At 35.1% G+C, this 22,298-nt stretch overlaps 1 protein-coding gene across 2 annotated transcripts in view; it reads right to left on the bottom strand.

Moving 5' to 3' along the window:
• SMAD2 (SMAD family member 2) overlaps window positions 1-22,298 on the bottom strand; it is a 105,511-nt gene that overhangs the window by 37,793 nt on the left and 45,420 nt on the right. Inside the window, exons 3-6 of one of the 2 annotated variants that reach the window (XM_057526465.1) lie at window positions 8,008-8,097; window positions 6,764-6,957; window positions 5,827-5,961; window positions 3,369-3,443 (exon numbers count right to left, since the gene is read on the bottom strand). In XM_057526465.1, the coding sequence (XP_057382448.1) occupies window positions 3,369-3,443; window positions 5,827-5,961; window positions 6,764-6,957; window positions 8,008-8,097 (494 nt within the window). The remainder of the gene's footprint in view (window positions 1-3,368; window positions 3,444-5,826; window positions 5,962-6,763; window positions 6,958-8,007; window positions 8,098-22,298) is intronic. The other variant, XM_057526466.1, reaches the window with a different exon arrangement.

Genomic DNA, 22,298 nt, shown 5'->3' with positions numbered 1-22,298 from the left:
GATGACAAGGTAGCGTATATAGAAAATCTTAGGAATCTACAGAATACTAGATACAAAAAGTGATTTTAGCAAAGTTCAGGAAAAAAGACCAACATACAAAAATGAAATTTTATTCTATATCCTAGGAAAAAACAATTAAAAATAAAATTGAAAAATAAACATTTACAATAGCACGAAAAGGTTAAAACAGTGAAGAATGCATCTAATGACAGAAATGCTATGTATCTATGCTAAAAACTGTAAAACACTGCACAGATGGCATAGCCAATAAGACCACTACCTTAAAGTTCTCAAACCTGACCCTCCGTTCTTGACAAATAACCTTATTTTCCTATTTTATTTAGAAGATCCTAATCATGAAGATGAAACTGCTTCTGCTTCTGGATCTCAGTCCCTCAATTTACTTCTAATTTTCATGCAATCAACTTTCTTCCTTTTTCTTAATGGTTAATTCATCCTTTTATATTTTCTTTAAATATACTCACATAGTATTTACTGTAAGTCAGGAACATTTAACTTCTTTACAAAAATTAACTATTAACAACCCTATGGGTTTGGTACTATAATTATTCCTAATTTACAGATAAGGAAACTGTGTGCCTAGGTCATCTAGCTAGTATATAGTAGAGGGACAATTCAAACTCAGGTAGTCTAGTTCAGAGTCCAACCATACTATCCTGCCGCCATGCATTTGGTTAGAGAAGCTGTCTCCTAAGTGGGGTATGTGAACCTTGTCTACGGGTATACAAAATGACTGGCTTACAAGAAAAAAAAATTAGAACTAAATCAAACTTATATTTCCTGTGATGTTCAGCCTACTCCTTAATGTCCACAAACTTTAAAGAATGAAGGCTTGGCCAGAGAAATTTTAAAAAAAAAGAAAAAGCAAAGCAAAAAATAACAGGTACTTGTTCCTACAGTTCTGTATTCTGCATTATTTGTCCTATGGTTATTTGTTTGTTTGTTTGTTTATATTTATTCTTATTTATATATTTGGGGGGGGAGGGTCACGCAGCTGGATCTTAGTTCCCCGACCAGGGATTGAACCCGTGCCTCCTGCAGTAGAAGCGGAGTCCTAACTACTGGACCGCCAGAGAATTCTCCTCTGGTTACCCTTTTAAAAAATATTAACTCCTTCTATTTCAAGCAGAGCTTGAAAGATCAATTTAATTATGTCCTTCCCTCAGGGAAGGTATGGACCAGAGTTTAATAACAGGTTAATTTTGTTCTAAATTGGGACCCTGCATCAGTCAGAAAATTCTTCCCACGGCACTGAGAGAACAATAGATAGCAGGTAGAAGACTGGTATTTAAACCAACTTTTAGCATCTCATGAATCAAATATTCACACTGTCACTGTCATTACAGTAAATAATTTTAAATATGTCATTTTGAAAAAGACAGTAACACTTCCCCCACTGAAACAGAATTAGAAATATTAGGTTACGTTCAAAGCTAGCCCCAAAACATTGAATTCATTTTAGTTGATTCAGCTTATTATCCACTTTTAGATTTTGACCATTATCATAACCCATGATTATATTCATCTGATTGTTCTTCCCATGTTTCAGCTATATTATAGAATAGGCATTTGTGCACTAATTGGAATCCTTATGGCCTTTTGCACCTGGCTTCTTTCACCTAATATAATGCTTTCAAGGTTCATCAATGTTGTAGCATGCATCAGTACTTCATTCCTTTATATGGTTGAATAACATTCCAACGTATGGATATAACTCATTTAATTTATCCATTAATCATTTGATAGATAGTTTGGGTTGTTTCCAATTTTGGGCTACTATGAATAATGCTTACATGCACATTTGTTTACAAGTTTAATGTGGACATGGGTTCAATTTTCTTGGGTGAAATTGCTGGGTCATATTGTTATACTATATTTAACTTTGAGGAATAGCAAATCTTTCCAAGGTAACTGAACCATTTTACATTCCCATTAGCAACATATGAAGACTCCAACTTCTCCGATCTTCATTGAGACTTCCTCCTTTTTTGATTATAGCTGTTCTAGAGGGTGTGAAGTGATATGTCATTATGGTTTTGATTTGCATTTCCCTGATGATTAATGATGTCATTAGGGTGTATTTTTATTGGCATTCATTTCTAAGTGTCACAGTAGCAACTGTCCATCATGGGGCAAAAAGGAACATGACTGATTTAGGAATACAGTTCTTTGACACACATGCATGTCTTAGGAAGATATATTCGGAAATCCAAACATCATTTGCAGTAAGATATTTGCATTAAGATGTATAATATGGGGAATTCCCTGGAGGTCCAGTGGTTAGGACTCTGCGCTTTCACTGCTGAGGGCAGGGAACTAATAAGATCCCACAAGCTGCACGGCCAAAAAAAAAATTTTTTTTAAAAACATACGATACGATATGTTATTTCCAATGATCATCATCTACTTTTCTTGGTTATCTACTATTTCAAAAAGCTATAAGTATGATTAGCTATAGCAGAAACTTCTTCACTTGGGAGTCTAAATAATGGAAGAATTTAAACAACAGAATTATTGTAAAAGCCAACCACCCCAGCCCCCCCCATGTAAAAAATAACTTAAATTATCATAACTGCAGAATGCTTTAGTATAAACTGTGTAGAAAAGCGGATGCTATAATTTGGGAATTTGTGATATTAAGGTGTCCAATCCTTAAGATATAACCAGGGTGGAATAGATCAAAACATATAATTACAATGACATCACAGCTATTTCACTGGTAACCTATTAGTTCTGATGGGTTATATACATTTTATTACATAACAACTGTTTTAAAGCTTTGATGTGTGTAATATCTATTACACGTCAGTTTTTTCTTCATTGTGTTTGAAGTTGGTAGCTAAATACTAGAAATTAATTGCATTAGGTCAGGTACAATACACAAGGTATTTTGTATACACAATCTACTATAATTCAGAACTCACTAGTAAGTTAAAAGAGCACTGAAGAGCTGATCCCCATCTCTTACTTCCAAGTTCCTCTGAAAGCCTGTTATTGGGCTAATTAATTAGAATCTTTCATCACAAAGACATTTATTCATAGAGTACCTAAACCTTTAAACAGAAGCACAGAATATCAATATTTTAAAAAGAAAAGTGAGTGTTCTCCAATTTTTATTTGTTTACTCTAATAAGAGAAAATTCTAACAATTATTCTGCAGAGTAGCATACGTTAATCTTTCACTGACTCCTCTCTCTGAAGATTCAAATATGATTAAATCACGATGATTCTTTTTTTTGATATGTCCCAACTTCTCTAAGTGTAAGGGTTATGAATAACTCTAGTGAGTTTCCAACAAGGCAAAAATGTGTATCTAATTACTGAGGAATTTTGAAAAATATTTTTACCTGTATCCATACTTTGGTTCAACTGTTGATCACTTGTTTCTCCATCTTCACTGATATATCCAGGAGGTGGCGTTTCTAAAAAAGTTTAGAACAAATCACGTACAGGTTCAATTTAATCTCATCGCCTTTTCTCCCAGCTACCAAAGATAACCAACAAGTCACTCCAAATAACATATCAATGTTATATAACATCTCTATAAAAAGCAATATTGGATACTGAGGCCTTATGATTCAGGTTCTGATCCAAACCTTATAGGTGAAACCTTAAAACTTACTTGTAATATAATTGAGCTCTCTGTGCACATTTTCTTAGCTATTATTTACATATCTGGCTCATTGTCATATGTGTATTTTCTGGGGCAAGAGCCAAAAATATAACTTCAAAGATGCCTCAGTTCTGATCGGTATGTTTCAAAGAAAGTAGTACCCATAATTATTATTTTTTTTTAACCTAATGGCCATCATGGATGGGTACTTAGAGATGATTAAAGGACACACAACACAGGCACACAAGATTTTGGATTACAAAATAATACAGGCTTACATCTTACATTAGGTTCTATAGGGCAAAATATGGTAATATAGTTCAGGAATGGTCTAGCTTGAATTCTACCTAAAAAGTGTATTGCTCCATGATTGCTAACCAGTAAATCCTGAATGCTTGAGGCAGAAAATTAAATTCAAATACAGACTACTACACAAAACTGAGGCAAACGACTTCCTGAAAATACTTAAGGTTCTAATGTGTCATTTCCAATATGGTTTATGAACAAAATGTTTATATTCAGGAAGCATCTGAATATCTGAATAAGCTTCATGTAAAATAAAAACATTTATACAATATTACCAATTATAATTTCAAGGAGGAAAAAATAAGTTTAAATGATGTGGGTTAAATAAAGGCTTCCTTCATAAACTTTTTACAATCTCTCTTCAATAAGCTAACTATAAATTTTAACTTAAGTATCAAACTTTTCATTTTAAGTGTCAGTGCCCGCAAATTTTTAATATAAGAATAAAATAAATTCCTTCATACACTCAAACAACAAAGAATACAAAAATAAGTATAATACATACCATTACGTGCTATTGCAAAAGTTAAAGCAAACTAAAAAAAAGAGCTAAACTTTGCCCGTTTAACCACTCATCTCTCAAAGGTCTAAAGAGGAAGAAATACTGAACTGATAAATATGTTATCCTTTTTCATATTTCTCCATTATTAGTTATCTATAAAATAACAGACAACAAAGGTACTAGTGTTTTGGAGGAAATGTTAAAATTTCTTTCGGAATGGAATAAAAAGTGAATCCCAAGGTTTTGCTGTCAGTTGGAGCTGGGTAAAGCCCCACTGTCCAGAAAAGCAGATAGGTGTAATCCACTTGTGATTTTCTACTCTGTAAAATGCCCAAATCTAAACAAGTAAAGATAACAGGGAAAATAAGCCCAAACATCTCCACAAGTGAAAGCCACTAAACATTCTAACATCCTCCATATAATTATTGGGTAGGTGTCTTACAAGAGTGTATGCTTATACCTCAGTTTCCTGAGTATTGTTGAATTATACTAATTCCCACATCAGAGACTTAAGTACCCCCTCACTCAAAACACTACCCACACGTAACCACTTCCAGTCAAATTCTTCTCCCTACAAAATGCCCTTTGTTCATCCTCCTTCCCCTCACCCTGGCCCCCATTCTCCACAACAACGTCTTTGCCCTGTCCTCCTAACTTCTCAAAATGTTTGTTTCCCAGCTACCCAAAAAACAGCTTTAAATCTTCTTTTGGAATAAAACAGTAATAAAAGAAAAAGGCATTAAAATAATCAGAAAACACTTTCTAACCTTAAAATAAGCTATTTTTAAAAATCCTTCCTTTTCCTTATGTTTTCAAAATTATCTCCAATGAACAAGCATTATTTCCATGATGAGACAAAGCAATTTTTTAAATGCAGTTGAAACTCCAAGTTCCTTACATATTTTCAGTTGTATAAAATAAACATAAGAGTGGAATAGATAAATATTACACAAGGAGAAAAAAGACACTAAAAAAATCCAATGTATAGCTAAATGCTCCGTCTTATATCTTTAGCTTGTGCTAGGAAAAAAAAAAACCAAAAAAAAAAGGAAACAGACAAAAAAGGAAGAAATTATTAGCTGTTCTCCTAACAAACAGTGAAAACTAAAAGAGTAGTTTCCATATCATGGAATATTACTGGACATATAATATAATAGAGCAGAATGTGAGAACCATGCAGTTCATTTATTTATCAGCACTACTGAGTCCCAGATGAAAAAAGAACTAAAACAGAGGTCTTCTGATTTTCAGCACAACATACGTGTTGCTATGTCTGTAGAACTAAAAATTTAAAAAAGCCAAACCATAATTTATTAATACTTGAACGTTTATGAACAAAATTTGTATCTATCCCAAATTTTAGGAGATTCTGAGGCAAAAATACCTGGGATATAATTACTCTGTGGCTCAATTCCTGCTGGGAAATTAGTGTTTTCTGGAATGGAGTGGGTATAATCATCCAGAGGTGGTAGTTCTGTTAAGATCTCAGTATGCCGTGGCACTAACACCGGAGGCAAAACTAAAAGAGTAAAAGAAATCCAAGTCAATGGCAGAGCAAAGGGGAGGATGACACCTGTATTAAAAGTTTTCATTAATTTTTGAAGTTTAGGATCCACCTACTTGGTATTATTTGGCTATTGAGAAATTGACAAACCTGATGTATGATTTTAACTTGTCATGTAGTCCACAATCTAAATCTCTAAGTCCCAATTTATCTTGTACTTTTGGGGACAAAGTGATCCTGGTAATATTATATTACTATAGAAGTTCATAAATCCTCATTGGGAAGGTTGCAGAAAGATTTGTAAAATCAGATTTGGGGTATTTTTTGAAAATATAGCTGTATTCTTTTAGAAAGTTTCAAGTATACAGCTAAGTAAATTGAAAGTCCTGCTATGAGTTTTACCAAACTGCTTAGATGCAAATGATGTCATTAAAGTACATCAAAAAAACAAAGAGCAAAATTACTGAAAACAGGTAGTGCAGCAGACAAGTAATAAGACATATCACTCAGTTCTAAGCAGACTGTGTTATCTGTGGGATTAGAATTTCCTAGATACGTACTTTGATGTGAAATGCTTGCTATTCCAAGAAACTAAGATATCTCTCCCTCTAAGATATATTTTCCCATAACATGTGTTAAAAAACTTTAAAGTATTTTTAATTACTGCCAAAAAATATACTGAATTTAAGGTAACTTATTAGAGTTTTATACCAAAATTTCCCTGGGTCAATTAGGTATAAGAGTACCTAATACACTTAAGTTGAACTTAAGTTCAAGCATTTAATTAAAACAAGGGGAAAAAATCTACTTTTCCTACCTGGTGTCTCAACTCTCTGGTAGTGGTAAGGGTTTACACATACTTCATCCTTTTTAAGATTAAAAGCATATTCGCAGTTTTCAATTGCCTTGAGTTCATGATGACTGTGAAGATCAGGCCAGCGCCATAATCGGCAATATATTACGTGCGGCAGTCCTTTCCGATGAGATACCTGAAGACGACCATCAAGAGACCTATTGGGAAGCAAGGGAAAAGAAAGGTGGGAACTTTAAAAAAAATAAATGTACTCAATTGGGATAAATTAGTACAATAAGAGCATAAAGAAAGGAATGACAGACGTTTAGTTAGTTTTAGTGAGTACAAGGAAGAAAAATGTGTTATCTAATGGATCTCATATAAAAGTAAGCAGCAACACTAGGGTATGTTTCTTATAAATATGCTACATAAATGACTCAAATGTCAATGAACAGGTAACCGCTTAGGGAAAAAGTGATTTTTTAAAAAAAGTATCATATAGCTATACTTGAAAAACTTCTGTCAACAACTTCCATCTTTAGTGAATCAAACTCTTATTTAGGGAGGCTTTTAAGGGCATTATTTCTGTAGGTGACAGAATTATCAAAAAAAAGAACTAGTGTGAAGAATGATAAATACCAACAATGATGTAAAAGTAACTTACTAAAACTAATGTAACTCATTACCCAGTTGTGACTGTTTTGAGTACTGAGGTATATTTCTATACAGCTCACACATAAATGCAGATGGTGATGAATATGATGAGATGAAATGGATCAATACCAATATGCTCAAAAAAGAGAATAAGGTGATAAAAAAAAAAGAAAACATAAAAACGAGTTCGCCTGGCATTAATTGTGATATAAGGGGTTCAGTAAATAAGTATGTACTTATTAGTATACAGATGAGATTTAGATGATAGCAAGAAATTTAGCAAAAACTGGTTATGTATCTACTTAAAAATTAGGCCAACAACAGATTATAATCTAACCTCACACTAAAATGAGAATATAGTTATCAAAGTTTCTATTCTTTAGGGGATGCAATAATTTTAAAAAGATTCAAAACTGGACTTTCATTGATAAAACATCAGCTGAAACATTTAATATATTTTTAATACTGGCAAGCAGTTATTTTAAATGCCATGCCTTATTTTACATTAAGGAAACATCCAAGGCAAAATTATACTAAGCAACCCACTATAGGTCTTCCAAAACACCCTCCCTCCCACAAGATCTCTAGGATTCGATAGAGGGCAGAATATTCACCTGGTTTGTTCAGAGAAGCTGTAAAGGCCTGTTGTATCCCACTGATCTATCGTATTTGGTGTACTCAGTCCCCAAATTTCAGAGCAAGTGCTGTGCATAAATTGAAAAACAAAAAATTGATGTGAACATGGAAGCATGGTTATTCAAATTACCATGATGTAAAACATGGAAAATGTACAGAATACTTCCTTCACCCAGAAAATATACATTGCTTCACTTTTTCACAGGCATTTAGTGCTGGTTTCTATATTTTCTATATGAAGGAAGCCAATAAAATGGAACATGTGACTCCAGATAAGTTATGATTATGTTTTTAAAATGTGAACACCAATGCTCTCTGGCTTAATGAAATCATACCTATGCCTTTTCCAATTTCTTCTACTCACAACAAAGGATCCTATGCCATTAGCCTTACTAACAGTGCTTCATTTTATAACCCAGTTTTTTAAAAAAACTTATCTAAAAATGGATGTCAACTAGTATTTTTAATATAGGTAAAATTCCAATTGAAATAGACATATACCCACAGTTAAGATTTCCAGGTTATTTGTTTGAGATACATATATATTCAGTTTTACTGAAAATTATTATTGCTCTCTTATTACTGTAAAGGACAAGGAAAATGGATTTTGAAGTCATTCTAGCGCAGCATACTACCTTAAAAGTTTTAAGAAATTGCTATGAGGACTAAAGATACATGAAAGGACAAAATTCATAAAAGATAGTATGAATATGACAAAGTTGCTATATCTAGTTTTTCTCATTAATACACCTGAAAGGCATACACCAGAAAGACCTCAAAATTTTTCTTCCACATTTCTTTCCAGAACAAGGGCAGCCCAGAGATAAGTCTGCCTATTTTCCCTGCCACCACTTCATCTGTGGGAGAAGAGAAGAAAACGAGAAAAGAAGAGGAGCTTAAAAACAGTCTGGAATGGAACTAATGACAGCCAAAGGGGTCTCAGTTATAAGTCATACTTTTAAAATTAGAGTCAAAAGATAATTTCTGAAAGAAACTCTATTCCATTTCTTACATATTACAAAATCATCAAAATTTAAAGGAAGAGAAAGAAATACTTCAAAACAACTTCTGAAAATCAAATTAAACAACTGGTTAAATTCCAGATGTATACTTTGCTAATGAGCTAACTCAATCAGCATTTCAAAGGGCACTGGTGAAAACTGCTGTCTTCCTGTGGCTGGACAACACATCAAGTGGGCTGCCGGGCTTCAGGGCTGCCGGGCTTCAGGGCTTCAGGGCTTCAGGGCTTCAGGGCTTCAGGGCCTCAGGGCTTCAGCGCTACAGGGCCTTTTGCACAGTCACTGGGCTGCAGAAACATTTCACGCCATACTTTGGAGGCTACAGTAAGTATAATACTGGATGGTTTTTAAAAATACATTTTCAGACACTTTCCAGCAGCTTTCTGAGACATTTTACAGATTCTCTTGGTTTTTAGGCTTCTAACTTCCACTTCTCAGACTACAAAAGTCAGAAAAAAACAAACTGGAGGATAATTCAGACCTTTCCTTTTTTCCCAAAGGTGTACTGACTAAACAACCATGACATAAATGGTTCTTTAATTCGGATATTTATCAAATATCTACTGGAAACATACAGCACCATGTAGTTTAAAACACAATAAAATCAACTAAATTCTAGAGTCTCATGAATCTGTATTTAAACCTCAGAAGGAACAGTATGCATCTTACTCTTCTCTCTTTGAAAATAATTTGAGGAAAATGATTGATAAAAGAGAAGATAATGAGGCTATTCTGCTCTTATGAGACTAAAATGAACATTTCACTCAAGTAACTCTGGAACTGACATGAGAACCAGAATGTAATAGGGCATGAAGAGCTTAAGTTGTGCTTTATTCAAGCCTTGAAATATATCAGAGAACAATACGCAGTAGTTGTTAAAAACATGCAATCAATTTAGAGGCAGAAAGACCTAAATCCCAACTCTAACTCGGCCACTTTCCCATTGCCATCACAGGGTATATTTAAGCCCCAGTTCTATTGATCATTATAATCTCTCTCTCACAAATTGGAAGATTTAAAAATAATAAATTTGCTTCTATCAAGTAAAATTTTTCCTTGTTTATATAAAAAAATTTTTTAAAGAATCAATTTATAACAAAATATACAAAGCACCTAGAATAAATGTAATTATAAATGTGTCAAAACTACACCAAGAAACATTTTAATTATTACTAAAGAACAGAAAAATCAACTGAGCAAAGAGAAAAACATACATCTTCCTAGACAGGAAGATAACATCATAGCGATATCAGTTCTGACAAATTTATATATTTGATGCACTCAATAAAAATTTTAAAAAATTGTTTAAGGGGCTTCCCTGGTGGCGCAGTGGTTGAGAATCTGCCTGCTAATGCAGGGGACATGGGTTCGAGCCCTGGTCTGGGAAGATCCCATATGCCGCGGAGAAACTAGGCCCGTGAGCCACGACTACTGAGCCTGCGCGTCTGGAGCCTGTGCTCTCCAACAGGAGAGGCCACGATAGTGAGAGGCCCGCGTGCCGCGATGAAGAGTGGCCCCCACTCGCTGCAACTAGAGAAAGCCCTCGCACAGAAACGAAGACCCAACACAGCCAAAAATAAATTTTAAAAAAAATTGTTTAAGACCCTGATAAAACTGCCTGAAATATAATGTATCAAAATAAACAAGAATGACCAGGAAAACTCTGACAAAGAAGAAACTGGCCGTACCAGATCCTGAAACACATTATAAATCCTCAGTAATAGAAATAGTATGCAATTAACAAAAGAATACACAAACAAAACAGAATAGAGGTTCTACCAGTAGAGTAGCCTCAATTAGGCAAATCTTCCTTTGGATAAAAATGAGAGCCTCTGAACAAAATATAATAAAATTAACTATTTGAAAATATAATAAAATCAACTATTTGATAACAGTGGAGAGAGACCAAAAACAGATACAAATTGAAGGGAAGTCAGCCTTTGTAAGGGGGGAACTGCACTGGATGAGAGCTGCATTTGTGTGGCTCTATATCCAAAGGCACCCCACAGTGTAAGCGACCCAGGGCAACTAGACCTTAAGCAGAAAACAGCAGTTTTAAGGACCTGCAGAATCAGAGGGTGGATTTGGGGCTGCCGGAAAGGCTGGAAAGAGAAGAGGGAAATCCCATAATGAAGGAAGCCACGAAGGGGAAAAAAAATCTGAATAGGAGTATGAACTCTGCCCAGACCCTTAAACTATGCATGTGGGAGAGACTGTGGAGGCCTGCTGAAAACCAGTGTTTGAAAGTCTGAAAGAACTAAGCTGAGATTTCAGCTGTTCCTTTTCTAAGAGGCAGTTTGGACTCTGAGGTCACCCAAAACTATCTGTTAGAACAAAAATCAACATTCTTCAGAGAAAGATAAGAGAATTTAGCCTCTAAAATATTTTGTCCCAAATATCCAGTATAAAAATCACAAAATACTAAACATGTGAAGAAATAAGAAAATGTTACCCCCAGTAAAAACAGACCCCCAAGATGAATTAACAGACAAGAATTTTAAAGTAACTATTATGAATATGTTCGTGGACTTAATGAACAGATGGGAATCTCAGCTGAGTAATGGAAACTATAAAAACAAATTAAATGAAAACTCTAGAACTGAAAATTACAAAATCAGAAATTAAAAATTAACCTGATGGTTGGAGAAGACAGAAGAGTTGGTGAATTTGAAGATGGATCAATAGAAATTATCTAATCAGAACTGAAATAAAAGACTGAATAACAAAATAAACAGTCTCAGTAACATGTGCAGTCCCAGAAAGAGGGGAAGCAAGAACAAACAAGAAAAAATTTTTGAAATAATAATGGCTGAAAAATCTTCAACTTCAGTGAAAAACTAAACTTAAACTTCCAAGAAACTCAGTGAATACCAAGCAGTTTAAATACAAAACAAACAACCAAAAATATATTGGGCATATCACTGTCAAACTCCTAAAAACAAAAGATGAAAAGAAAATCTTGAAGCTGGTGAGAAGCATAAAAACTCTTGGCACAAAGGACTCCATCCAAATCCCTGCAGTTAGAGACGTGACCAAACTCTAACATGGTTTCTAGCAACCTAAAGCCTCGTCCCTGGTGTGACCCAGACCCTTCTGAGTTCCTGCCTGGAAAAGCTCAAGGCTGCCAAAAGAATTTACCATTTGCTCCAGCCAATACTGGTCCATAGGCCCCTGACCTCCTTTTCCTAGCAAAGCTTACAACTGTAAATCCTTCCTGTCTCTCTGAAATGTATACATGACTCCTACAACTCAGGAGTGGAGGACCTGAAAACCATTCCTTTGAAATGTAACCAATCACCAGGAAAAAATGGGGTCTCCATCTTCCAGTCTGCCCTCTGAGGGAAGGCAGAAGTTTAACTTCCGATAAATGCCATTTAGCAGACACAGATGGCCTAAATCACACGGACACTGACCAAACCTCGTACCCACTTTTTGGGTAATTTTTCACTTCCCTGACTCTGTTCCAGACCCCACTCATCACCCCCTTGCTACTCCCTCATTCTCCCAGTCACCTCTGTGCAAACTGGAATTGGGCTCAGATCTTACCCCTACTGGAATGGTTACTGAATAAAATCTGTTTTTACCACTTTTAACCAACAATGTGCAGTTTTGTTTAACTTTGACAGCAGCCAAACCAGAGCAATTTATACATGTAAAGGCATAAAGACGTGAATAACAATTTCTCATCAGAAACAATGGAAGCCAGAAGATAATGGAACAGCAGCTTTAAAGAGCTGCAAGGAAAAAACAAACAAAAAAAACCCCTCAACCTAAAATCTATAATCAACAAAAATATCCTTCATAAAAGAAGTCAAAACAAAAATGTGTTCAGATAAACAAAAACTGAGAGACTTCTAGCGGACTTTGCACAAAGGAATGCCTAAAGGAAAATTCTTCAGGATAAAGAGAAATGACAACAGATGAAAACTCTAAATCAGGGGGAAATTTTTTTAAAAAACTAGAAAGTATAGGTATGTAAGTAAATATAAAAGACAATATTCTGTTCGTCTCTTAATTTCTACAAAAAGGAGATGACCAACTACAGAAAAAAACTGTAACTCTAAAAGCATGTAGTGTAATTTATGACAATGGCAGCAGAAGCAACAAGAGGTGTTTAAAAACCACTACATTATTGCAAAGCTAAAGATGCATATTGTCGCTGTGAAATCAACTCCCCCACACACACACAAAAGGGCAAAAGAGATGTAACTAAAGAGCATATAGAAAACTAAAATGAAATACTAAAAAATAAGCCCAAAGGAAAGAAAGGAGAAAAGAACAAAAAACAGATAACCGAAAACAGAGTAAAGAGTAAAACAAAGAGTAAGTCCAGCCCATCAATGATAACGTTATACATAAATACACCACATACTCCAATAAGCCGGAGACTTGTCAGAATGAATACAGGATGCAAAATGTCTACAAAAAAAGATGTACTTTAAATATAATATATGGATGGGCTGAAAATATAAGAGCGGAAATACATAGTTCATACAAGCAATAAGTTTAATAAAGCACAGTACCAGAAATAATAAGACTTCAAGTCTAAGAATATTACCAAAGTAAAAAGAGACATTAAGAGGGACAATTCATCAGAAGACATTAACAATCCTGTAAGCATTTAAAAATACAGTTTCAAAATACATGAAGCAAAAATTGACAGATCTAAAGGAAGAAATGAACAAATCAGCCATCAGAGTAATCTCAGTAACTCTTTGGACAGTCACACCACCCAAAAAAAAAAATCTATGTATCATAGAAGAGCTGCACAATACTATCAACCACCTTCTAACTGACATTTATAGAATCTTCTTCAAGTGCAAATGGAATATTTAAAAAAGAGAGCAAAACAGTGCCTGACAATCAGCTGGTGGGTGGGTGGGTGGGTGCCTGGTTCTTTAGAAGAGGCTAGAAAACTGCCTAAATTTTTCTAGAAATGCTAATTTCTTCCCAGAAATGGCTTTCAAATTACATCACTCAAAAAACCAGACCAAACTTAGGACAATTTTCTCTTCCCTTCTAAGTCTTTGTGTATGGGGACATGTAGTTCAAGACCTCCCAAGGGAACTCTATCAGTTTTCATCATTATGTATTTAAAAAAGAATGGCATGTAATGAGAAGTCATCCATGGATCCTATGGTATAGTCAGTGTTTTTTGAACAAAGTCAAAGGACAAGATAGGATCTAGCACAATAACAATGTCTCAAAAAATACTTGATAAATGAGTGAACTTTATGGGAAATTCCTTTATATAAAACAGATAAAAGTAGAAAGGTTCTATGCTTACTGTAGGCATTAAACAGAAGCACAGAATAAGAGTGAGACAAGAGTACTACTTCCTTTGCCTTCCCTTTAGGCCTGAGGCACCTCTATTTAACACTGGGATCCAGGGCTTCCCTGGTGGCGCACTGGTTGAGAATCTGCCTGCCAATGCAGGGGACACGGGTTCGAGCCCTGGTCTGGGAAGATCCCACATGCCTCGGAGCAACTAGGCTCGTGAGCCACAACTACTGAGCGTGCGCGTCTGGAGCCTGTGCTCTGCAACGGGAGAAGCCACGATAGTGAGAGGCCCGCGCACCGCGATGAAGAGTGGACCCCACTTGCCACAACTAGAGAAAGCCCTGGCACAGAAACGAAGACCCAACACAGCCAAAAATAAAATAAATAAATAAATTAATAAAAACAAAAAAAACAAAAAAAACACTGGGATCCAAGAGAAACTGATCAATAATTATCTGGAGTCAACAGCCAATGATCTAAGATCAATGAACTATTTCAGAGAAATGGTTTGCATTATTAGGTATCAACTGAACGTTAAATGAATGAATAATCTACAGAGATCTAAACTGAGTTTACTTCTGAGTTACATATTGTGACGTCCTTGGTTAAAAAAAATACGAGAGAGACCACATGCTGAGGCCAGTTAATTTTAAAACTTTGAAATCCTACAGATTATGTTCTTTGGCCATAAGTGAATTAAATTAAAAATCAATGATTGAAAGATACTTAGAAAAGTCCCAAATATCTGGAAATTAACAACATACATCTAAGTAACCCATGGGTTAAAGAAGAAATGACAAAATAAAGTAGAAAATACTTTATATGATAAGGACTCCACAATATAAAAAATTGGGGAAAGGGGGCTAAAGGAGAATTTATTGCTTAAATGTTTATATTAGAAAGAAGAAATATTTTAAATTAATGACTTAACTTTAGTCAACAATGATATAGTTCTAATTAACACTGTACTGGAGGTCGTAGCCAGTGGCGAGAAGAAAGAATATTAGAAAGGGAAAAAATAAAACTGCTTTTTTACAGCCAAACTCAAAGAAATACAGAGTAGAATGGTGGTTGCCAGGGGTATGGGGGAAATGGGGAGATGCAGGTCAAAAGATGAACTAAAAGTTCTGGGGCTCTAACGTACAACATGGTGACTATAATTAACAATACAGGCATACCTCATTTTATTGTGCTTCACAGATACTGTGTATTTGTTTTTTGTTTTTTTTTTTACAAATTGAAGATTTGCCCTGAGTCGAGCAAAATCTAGTGCTGCCATTTTTCCAACAGAATTTGATCACTTCATGCCTCTATGTCACAGTTTGGTAATTCTCACAATATTTCAAACTTTTTCATTATTATTATATTTTTTATGGTGATCTGTGATCTTTGATGTTACTATTGCAATTGTTTGGGGGAACCATGAATCACACCCATCTAAGATGCTGTATGTGTTCTGACTGCTCCACCTACCAGCCATCTCTGCCCCCACCACCTCCCTATCCCGAGACAAAACAATATTGAAATTGGGCTAATTAATAACCCTATAATGGCCTCTAAGTGTTCTAGTGAAAGGAAGATTCATACATTTCTCACTTTAAATCAAAAGTTAGAAATGATTAAGCTTAATGAAGAATGTTATGTTGAAATCCCAGATAGGCTGAAAGCTAGGCTACTTGCACCAAATAGTAAGCCAAATTGTGGATGCAAAAGAAAAGTTCTTGAAGGAAACTAAAAGTGCTACTCCTGTGAACACAAAAATGATTAAAAAAAAAAAAAAAAAAGCAAAAACAGCCTTACTGCTGATACGAATCACCAGCCACAACACTCCCTTAAGCCAAAGCCTAATCCAGAACAAGGCCCTTTCTTCAACTCTGTGAAGGATAAAGGAGGTGAGAAAATAGCAGAAGAAAAGTTTGAAGCTAGCAGAGGTTCGTTCATGAGGTTTAAGGAAAGAGATGAGTCATCTCTGTAACATCAAAGTGCAAGGTGAAGGTGCTGCTGTAAAAGGGACACCAAGGTATCTAGAAGATCTAGCTAAGGTAACTAATGAATGTGGCTACACTAAACAACAGACTTTCAAAGTAGACAAAACAGCCTTATATGGGAAAAAGATGCCATCTAGGACTTCATAGCTAGAGAGAAGTCAATGCCTGGCTTCAAAGCTTTAAAGCATAGGCTGACTCTCCTAATGACTCTCTCATTAGGGACTAATGCAGTTGGTGACTTTAAGTTAAAGCCAATGCTCATTTACCATTCTAGGGTCCTAGGGTCCTTAAGAATTATGCTAAATCAACTCTGCCTGTGCTCTATAAATGGAACAACAAAGCCTGGATGACAAAGCCTGGATTACAACATAGTTTACTGAATAACTTAAGCCCACTGTTGAGACCTACTGTTCAGAAAAAAGATTCCTTTCAAATTTTTACTGCTCACTGACAATGCACCTGGTCACCCAAGAGCAATGATGGAGAGGTACAACGATATTAATGTTGTTTTCATGCCTGCTAACACAACATCCATTCTGCAGCCCATGGATCAAAGGGTAATTTTGACTTTCAAGTCTCATCACTTGCGAAATACATTTCGTAAGGCTGTAGCTGCCACAGACAGTGATTCCTCTGATGATCTAGGCAAAGTCCACTGAAAACCTTCTGGAAAGAATTCACCATTCTAGCTGCCATTAAGAACATTCACAGGAGTTTGGAAGAATTTGATTCCAACCCTCGTGGATGACTTTGAGGGGTTCAAGACTCCAGTGGAGGAAGTAACTGCAGATGTGGTGGAAACAGCCAGAAGTGAAGCCTGAAGACGTGACTGAATTGTTGCCATCTCATAAGACTTTCACGGATAAGGATTTGCTTCTGATGGATGAGCAAAAAAGTGGTTTCCTGAGATGGAATCTACTCCTGGTGAAGATACATTGAAGGTTGTTGAAATGACAACAAAGGATTTAGAATATGACATAAACTTAGTTGATAAAGCAGCAGCAGGGTTTGAGAGGACTGACTCCAATTTTGAAAGAAGTTCTACTGTGTGTAAAATGCTATTAAATAGCATTGCATGCTACAGAGAAATTGTTCGTGAAAAGAAGAGTCAATCGATGTGGCAAACTGCAGTGTTGTCCTATTTTAAGAAATTGCCACAGCTGCTCCAAGCTTCAGGACCACCACTCTGATCAGTCAGAAGCCATGAACATCGAGGCAAGACTCTCCATCAGCAAAAAGACTACCATTCACTAAAGGCTCAGATGATGGCTAGCATTTTTTTTTAGCAATAAAGTATTTTTAAATTAAGGTACGTACACTGTTTTTATTTTTTAAGATATAATGCTATTGCACACTTAACAGACTACAGCATAGCATAAACGTAACTTTTTGTATAGACTGGAAAGCTAAAAAATTCTAGTGATTCACTTTATTGAGATATTTGTCCTATTGTGAGGTCTGGAACAAGCCCACAGTATCTCCAAGGTATGGCTGTACTGTAACATATATATGAAAGTTAAGAAAGTAGATCTTAAAAGTTACCACCACACACACACAAAAAGGTAATTATGTGAGGGGATGGACGTGTTAACTAACTTCATTGTGGTAATCATTCTGCAATATATATGTGTATCAAATCATATTGTATACCTTAAACTTATATTTTTCATATGTCAATAATCTCAATAAAGCAGGAATAAAAACCCTTTTTCTGAACAATGACATAATTGTTTACATAGAAAGTCTCTGAAGCAACTTCTAGAACTCATTAGTGAATTTAGCAATGTTGTAGGATTTAATGGCAACTTATAAAAATCCATTATATTTCTATTACAGCAATAAACTATTTGAAAATTAAAAATTTAAATTCCATTTACAATGGTGTCAAAAACATAAAATGCTTAGACAAAAGGTTTAATGCAAGATGTGTAAGACCTGTTTACTAACAACTAAAATTCTTGCTGAAAGATATTAAATAAACCTAAGTATATAAAGGAATACAATATATTAGATTAAATGACTTAAGATATCCATTTTCCCTAATTCCCCAATAATATTTGCTCTATTTTTTCAAATCCATTGCAATCATGATTTCAGCAAGATATTTTTATAGCAACTGACAAGCTAATCTAATACGTATATGGAAATGCAAAAGATCTTGAAAAGCAAAACATCTGGAAAAAGAACACACAACATGGTTGAATCTCAGAAATATTTAGTTGACCAAGAGAAGCTGAACATGGAAGACTAGATACTGAATGATTGCATTTACATAAAGTTCTAGAAGGGGCAAAACAAATTGGAAGTGAAAAAAATTGCAACAGTGGTTGCCTCTAGGGGGAAAGAGGATGAAAGAACTTTCTGGGTGATTGAAATGTTCTGTATCTTGATACACTGTATATGCATTTGTCAGATCTAATCCTACTAAGCATTATGATTTGTGTGCTTTACCATTTGAAAATTTTACCTAAAAATACAAACAAGGAAAAAGAAGAACTTCAGACAATGAAATAATAATCAAAATGGAAAGTAGCAACAAAAAAAAATTCATGTTTATTTAGTATACAATAAAGTTCCCTAAGAATTGATAAGGAAAGATCTCTAAAATATAAATTAAGTGAAAAAAAGTGTACAATATTTTAGTAAGCTACTCCATGTAAAAAAGGACAATTAAAACTATCTTTAAGTATTTGCACATGCATATGGGAAAGATACACACACACACACCATGAACAGGAGTTACTTGAGGTGGGGAGAGGGAGGGAAGGGTAAATTTTTCGATGTTTGTTTGTTCTGTTTTTATGTATGCATGTACACATAAAATATATACAGATTTTTAAACCACGTGAATGTACTGCCTTTTACCAAATTAAACAAATCAAACAAAAGAATACCGCCACAGAATAAAACGTAAGTCAAGTCGTCTTGACATTTCTATTAAAAGATATGCTTCTAACCTTAGATAACTAAGAAGTACAGATTGTTTTTTCCTATTCTGCGTCACTTCAGCTCACTTTGGGCATTACTAAAGGAGATAATAAAATGCCAGCCTGAGCCCTGTTTATTCTCTTCTAGCAAAATGTCCTCTCTATATAACATCGGCCTTTGGTACCCATTTTCTTCCACATGCATTTATGTCAACGGCCCCTTCCTAGCCACCTTTTGACTTAACTACTAATTCTTTTTTAGGTATGCCTAGCAAACCAGGTCAATTTTTAAGACCTAGTAGTCTAGGGGATTTAAATCAGGTGGTTTTAATCATTCCCTCTTCCTTAAAGATTCTTACTAACCAAAGTTTTTATTTATGGGGAAAATAATCCCCATAAGACCTTGAGCTGCCAAAGGTCTTTGTATACCTACTACCTAGCAAGCAAGGTATATGGTGACTAAATTAATATTTTTATAGCATAAAAACTGGACCACAATGTTCCTAGGCACACTAAATCATAATACTTTAAATAACAGTGGGGAAAATGATCTCTCAGGTTTCCAGTCTGTTCACAAGGAGTGGCAAGTTACAACTGCAAGTATGTACAGTTCCTAAAAGATATTAAAAGAAACGAACACAGGAAAAATGTTAGAGAAATAGCACTGATTTTAACAACTATTTTATAAAAGTCTTTTGCACATTCCTTATTTCAATAAATCTAAAATGCAACATCATCTTGTGTTAAACTTAAAAGGAAAAACTTCCAAATTTATTTATGTGATGCATCTCAAAGTGAAAAAATGTGCATCTTAAAACCAATGAAATATGTAATAGCAATTACCTTCATAAGTTAGCCACTACATGTCAGGTACTATGTAAGACTTTAAATATATTATGGACCTTATAATCACCTGTAAGCTGTGCATTATTATCTCACTTTAAATTTGAGGAAACCGAGCCTCAGCGGGATAGTAAAACAATCTCACCAAGGTCAGATTCCTAACAAGTGGCAGGGCCAGGATTCCAGCCCACTCTTGTCCAACAATGCTTTCCACTCCACCAAGAGCTTTCTGAGCTTTTACTTTCTCACCACCTACATCAGCATTTCTGTGACTAAAACCTGGGGATCCCTGGGCACCTCAAATATAGTACTTGTGTCAAGGGTCTGTTTGGTTCCTACAATAACTTTTTAAGTTACATTTTTATTCTGAGTAAATAGTAACTTTACATAAATCTTCTAAACACATATTCTGGATAACCTGGTAAGCACTAGTCTTGTTCTGCTGCATCATCTTGGTGCCTGGGTTTGGATCTGGTTTGACAATCACCTCAGCACCAAAGGTAAGTAGAGAGATTGACTTAACATGTAAATGATGAGATCACTCCAAAAAGGCCAAATGATATCAGGACGTGCTAAATAAATTATGTTTCATAGTAGTCTTAGAGAAAAGAGGTAGAGAATTTAGCAACACAGGGCACATGGTAGTATGTGAACCTTAGTCATTCAGCAGCACAATCACAATGGAAACAGAAAATCAATATTAACAAATCATTAACTTGATGTTAGAATTTTCTTGGTTATAGAACTCAGTATAAATCAACCTTTTGATAAGCATAAGTTTACACTAAATTATGTTTCTAAACATTTAAACAGGGCTTCCCTGGTGGCGTAGTGGTTAAGAATCCGCCTGCCAATGCAGGGGACACGGGTTCAAGCCCTGGTCCAGGAAGATCCCACATGCCGTGGAGCAACTAAGCCCGTGAGCCACAACTAATGAGCCTGCGCTTTAGAGCCCGCGAGCCACAACTACTGAGCCTGCGTGCCACAACTACTGAAGCCTGTGTGCCTACAGCAACAAGAGAAGCCACCGCAGTGAGAAGCCCACGCAACGCAACTAAGAGTAGCCCCCGCTCGCCGCAACTAGACAAAGCCCGTGCACAGCAACGAAGACCCAATGCAACCAAAAATAAATAAATAAATAAATAAATTTATAAGCATTTAAACAACATTGAGAAGTCCACAAGAAATGTCTGTACATTACTTGAACGTGAAACGTCAACCTGCACAACACCAAGCTGTTGACAAGTAGTAAGGAAGAGAAGGATGGGTCTGAAAACATTAAACTCATAAAAATACCTGCTAGGTGAAATCCACATATCCTAAAGAAAGTATTACACTTTATTAATTACAAAATTAACTACAGTGATAGCACTATCCCATACACATTAGCTCAACATCTCCTAAATTTGACTATCTGACTTCAGGACAGTCTAAAAACTCCTTAGTTTTAAAAAATACCATGCTAATTGGTTAAAAACAAAAATTGGTCTCAGATAAATTCTACCTGCCTGATCAAAATTTGATATTGTTCACCAATGCAATTAACATAGAATATTATAAATTTATGCTGAAATAAGACATAATAGATCATAAGTCATCTACGATGCTGTCCCTGCATCAATTCACAGACAGATGAGCAAGCATGTCCATGTCAGAATATCATGCAAAGTCCTGCAATCCTTTGTATGGAACACAATTTCTTAAAGGGAGATTATCAACTGTGAAACTTTCTTGCTTACATAGACTGAATTTTAAAAATCTGGGAAAAAGAGGCTGGAACAGCTATTAAAATCATCAGGACACTAAACTGCCAAAAAAAAAAAAAAAACTCTATGCCATATAGTATATTAATTGACCACTGGACTAACCAGATGACTTTGTAGTAAACCTGGAAGAAATCCTTATAGAATTGCCCTAATAATCACTTTTACAATAATTATCAGCAAAACCAAAACATTAAAGCTTTTTTTCATCTAAGAATAAACCTTTGAAAAAAGTTAAAATTTAAAATCTAGTGTACAATTTACCAACCATATATATGTATAGATATTTTATACACACATCTACATTAACATTTTGAACTTTGGTTCAAACAGACGTTGTTTGTTAATTAATATACTTTTTGAATTAAGGACGTATATTTATTTGTATACTTGTTATCAGGAGATAGAAGAAAAGTAATGTGAACTAAGCTCAAGAAAATAACACTGAC

The sequence above is a fragment of the Balaenoptera acutorostrata genome, chromosome 13 (assembly GCF_949987535.1).
Source record: "Balaenoptera acutorostrata chromosome 13, mBalAcu1.1, whole genome shotgun sequence".
NCBI lineage: Eukaryota > Metazoa > Chordata > Mammalia > Artiodactyla > Balaenopteridae > Balaenoptera > Balaenoptera acutorostrata.
This window is presented reverse-complemented; position numbering and strand designations above follow the sequence as displayed.